Genomic DNA, 4,966 nt, shown 5'->3' on the forward strand with positions numbered 1-4,966 from the left:
GCCTTCAGCTCGTTCTCCTTTACCTTAATCCCACAATCTCGATATATATTCTTTGATAATAGTGATTCTCCTATCGGTGTATTCACTACCAAACAACTGCTTAAAAGTTCTGGCTTTTGATTCGCATATATAGCAAATATAAATGACATAAAAAGATGTGTAGATCCAGGATCAATCAAAATACAAGCATTTCTATCAACAATAGACAACATACCCATGATAACATCTGGTGACTCCTCTGCCACCTGCTGAGTCATAGCAAAAACTTTGCCCTGGTTCTTCAGCCATCCTGCCTGCCCTTTTGATTTTGTACCACTATCGCTTGCGATATTAGATTGGGCCATACTGTTTACACCTGCTCTGTTAGCTGAATCATCTCTTTGAGTCTGATTTTGTCTTGTACTACTAGCACTATGTTGAGGAAACATCCTCTATGCCATGCCATCCTCTTAAAATACAACTGGGCAATTCCTTTTCAGATGTCCTTTTTGGCCACATCAATAGCAAACACCAACTCCCTTGAACTTTAAACACTCTCCAGGATGAGATCTTCCACATAATTGGCAAGAAGAAAATCTGGCACTAGTAGAACTCTTTCCCTGTCTCAGAGTAAATGATTTTTGGGAAGAACCCTGGGTATAATTATGACTGGCCAATGGCTATTGTACAGTACTAGGACTGAATCTAGGACCCTGACTTCCTCAAAATCGAGATTTGAGTTGACCTGAAATTGATACACTAGGGCAAAATCCTCTATTGTCCCTCTGTAGTGGTCTATAGCTAGAAACACTTGCCATTGTCTAACTATTGCCTGCTATGGATATTGTTTGTTTTCTACCACTTGGCCTATTAGAAATACTCTTTTCTACTTTCAAAGCTGATTCCACCAATTTGCCAAAATACATTCCAGTCTGCAGCTATTACTACTGATCGAATTTCTTCCCTTAACCTATTTTCAAATCGTCTGCATTTATCAATTTCATTACTTACCAAAACTTGGGCATACTTTGAAAGTTTAATAAATTTTTCCTGATATTCTGCAACTGTCATCTGCCCTTCTACTAGCTTCAAAAATTCCTCCTGCCTTCCATCTTTATAGGAGTAAGGGTAATAAGCATCGTAAAAGATATGACGAAAATCTATCCAAGTAATGATAGAAGGGTCTAAATATGTACTCTGTACCGACTGCCACCAATCATATGCACACTCCTCTAATGAAAAAGTGGCGAGACACAACTTCTGATCATCTGAGCAACCCATAACATCAAATACCCTCTCTATCTTGGTCATCCATGCTTGCGCAATTGCAAGATCGGCTGTGCTAGTGAAAACTTTAGCCCCTAACTTTGTAGCCCTCTCAATATTGAAATCTCTATTAGTACTAAGCATAGTCGAGACAACAACAATAACAATTCTTTCAACAGCCATATGATCAGTTCCAATCGTATTTCCCTGTCCCCGTTTGTTCAAGGGGCTGGTGAACTAATTCTTCTACCCTCTCGGGCTCTTTCAGTTCATCTCTATCAAGAGCAATGTGAGACTAGGGTAACGTATCTTGGAGCCTTCAAGTTTTGCCACCACAAGGCATGACTCACCTACAACTATACATGATATGCTAAACATCAGAATGTATGCATGTACAGTACAAACCTATAGACTCTAATGCATGCTATGATACCAAACTGACACATCCCGCCCTGTGTAACACTACTAGATCCGGGGGTGGCATACGCCGATAATAGATACAAACTAAAAGTCGGACCCACCATCAAGGCTACTACAAGTACAATATATCACTTTTTATACATCATTTTTCTAATAGAATTTTGACATTATCTCTCCTGTAAACAGGACTAACGAACTTGTGATTAATTTCATACAAATCTCAAACTATAACACAACACAATAAAGATAAGCCGAAACCTCAACCTTTACCAAGAAATAAAATGAAATGTACATATGGATACAAAATATATAGTGAGCCCCATAACCATCTACAAGTGATGCAAAATCACATCCAGACATGAACATGCGTCCTAAAATACTGACTACATGTTCTATGAAGTGAGTTATACTGACAAACTCTGTCGTGTAGCTTTTACTCCAAAATCAAGGCTCAACTCCAAAAGGTGCCCAGATTCTCAACTGCTGCCTGATAAGGAGAAAACGTGAAAAAATATATGAGTTGATAGCTCAGTGAATGGAGAAGTTCCAAATAAATATACTTTTTCATTTATACATTTTTATTAAAAATCAAATTGACATCATTTGATAATTCACAAGCTACCATCATGTAATTATAGTTAAAAGTGAAATATTCACATAAGGTCATAAAATATCATCTTAAAATCATGATATAAATATCAGCTGACAACCATACTATAATCTCATCACATCAAACGTGCTGAAAAATTCACCAAAAATGTACCCTCTAACTGAAATATGTAATCCGCCCCTCATGCTAAGAACTTTCGCCACGGGCTTTCGGCCCCTTCCGTGAACGAAAGTCGGTCTCAAAAACATCGCATAATCAATTCTAGAATACGGCCAAGGCCCATTGGTGAACTATATGTGCATGATCAAGACCAATGTCAGGTTAAGACCCTCCGTGTAGGATAGAACACGGCCAAGGCCCCTCTGTGAACTAGAATAAGTATATAATCATGGGAACGTTTTTGGCCAATCTCGATATTGCATGCTTCACATACCAAACAAATCTCAATATTACATGTCTCACATACCAAATCACAAAGGTACCATAAATAATCTTTGAGATTCCACATGTATCATACTAAAAGAGATTTCTATAATAACCATGTAATTCGAACACATAATTGTATATAATTACACATACTTTAACAATATACTTAATTTATAAATATTTTAAAAATATTTATATTTTTCCACTCACAGAACTATGTATGCCAAAATCAACTCGGTTGGTAAGCTGTCCCGATGTCTGTATCGCCGTCTGAAATATAATATAATTTTTAAATCAACAATTAACTATTTTATGTAATTTCAATAATTAAATAGACGATACCAAAACTTAATTATTTTATGTTTAAGTGATTTCTAATGTCTCTTTAATTACTAAAACTAATTTTTCTTTTATTTTACTCAATTTCATAGTTTATTATACTTAACTCTTTCAATAAAATTAAATTTAATCTAACAATCTAACAACTATAAAATCAAACACAACCTTTCAATAAGTAACTTTTTACTTACCATTCAAAATTGAGGAATTCAAACCTAATAGTATAACCCACTTAATTTCTAACATATTCGCGAATCTTTCTTTTTTTTTCTTCTTTTTCTTCCTCTTTTCCCTTTTTTTCTTTCTCTTTTCTCTCTTCTTCTTTCTCTCTGGCTCGTTTTCTTTGTGTGGGTAGTGTGTATTTGTTTTTAAATTGGTTTTGGATATTTATAATGAATTGGCTTGAGTTTCACCACCTGCCCCCTTTTTTTTTGTCTTTTGTCATTTTTTTGTTTTTTTGTTTTTTGACTTTTCTTTTCATTAACTTAAGATATTATGGGTTGTTTTCATCATGTAACTAGATATGACTCTTTTTTTTCAGAGCTTCGTCATCATAATGGAGAATGAGTCATCATTAAAGCAGACAACTCAACTTATCCTGTGGTAAAAGGAGTCGTGAAGATTGGTGCTCCTAATACATATATTAAGATAAATGATGTCTACCACGTTCCACGTTTATAGAAGAATTTGGGTTCTGTTTCTCAAATTACAAATTCTAGGAAATATGTTCTGTTCAGTCCAACTGATGTGAAAATTCTTGACAACTTAAAGAATATTGTAGCTGACGTCATGCTTATCGGTAAACAGAAAGGGTCTTTATTTGTAATTTCAGTAGGAGAGGCATATGTAAATAAAACAAGTTAGTCTCATAACGCAAACATTTAGCATGTCGGCTATAAAATGCTATAACTGAACTCATCAAAGAAGTTGCTAGATAAAATACCAGCTTTAAAGAATGTACATGAGGATGTGATTTGCCAAGGATGTCAATATGGTAAATCTCATCGTGTACGTTGCAAAAGCTTATGAAATCGCGGATCAAGACCGTTTGAGCTCATTCACACAGCTCTAACGGGACCAACAAAAGCACCAAGCTATAGTGGTCATAACTATGCTACGGTGTAGGTTGATAACTATTTCAAGTATGCTTGGGTGTATTTCTTGAAAGAAAAGAACGAAGCATTAGGCGAAATTGTTGAATTTAATAACACTATAAAAGGAGAGTTTGAGGAGAAAATAAACTGTTTGAGAAGTGATAATGGTGGAGAATTCATGTTGGAAGAATGTTTTAAATATTGCATAAGAGGCAAATGACATGTCCGAACACTCCACAACAAAATGGAGCTACATGGAGAAAGTTAGCGCATCTCATCTCAACAAGCCTCTCCTAGTTGCATGACAATAATTTCTTCAAGAATCTAGGATAGAAGTTGTTCATGCGCGTGCCATGTGATCAATCGGCTACCTGCATGGCCATGTAGAGAAGAAGCTCCTTCTGAAACTCTATATAGGGAAAAGCTAAATGTAGATTACCTTCAAGTATTCTGCTCTACATGTTATGTTCACATCCCTATGACCAGTCAAACTAAGCTAGAATCAAAAGCCAAGAAGTACATGTTTGTCGGCTATAACTCAAGCAGAAAGTGGCGAAAATACACGGATTCAACGCAAAGAATTTTGTCATTTGTAGAGATGTTGTGTTCCATGAAGTGTCCTCTTGGCAGTCTGATCAGAAAACAATACTGATGAGTGATGTTTTCTATGATGATCAAGATAATTTGGAGTTGTCTTCTCAAAACAACATGCAAGCACCTTGCAATGATGATTTTAATTGTCAAATCAATGAAGAATTCTCAAGGCAGAGTATTCTAAGTCTAGATGGAGGTGAGTAGGAAATTAGATGATCTATGAGACAATCAAAACAAG

At 35.7% G+C, this 4,966-nt stretch overlaps 1 protein-coding gene across 1 annotated transcript; it reads right to left on the reverse strand.

Moving 5' to 3' along the window:
• Window positions 1-497: 497 nt before the first annotated feature.
• On the reverse strand, window positions 498-1,428 carry LOC111394158. Its single transcript, XM_023019926.1, has 2 exons — window positions 991-1,428; window positions 498-599 (listed from the first exon to the last, which is right to left on the reverse strand). Exons 1-2 carry the CDS (start codon window positions 1,426-1,428, stop codon window positions 498-500), a joined length of 540 nt encoding a protein of 179 aa, XP_022875694.1.
• Window positions 1,429-4,966: the final 3,538 nt, after the last annotated feature.

This window comes from Olea europaea, chromosome 5, assembly GCF_002742605.1.
Source record: "Olea europaea var. sylvestris chromosome 5, O_europaea_v1, whole genome shotgun sequence".
NCBI classification, from domain to species: domain Eukaryota; kingdom Viridiplantae; phylum Streptophyta; class Magnoliopsida; order Lamiales; family Oleaceae; genus Olea; species Olea europaea.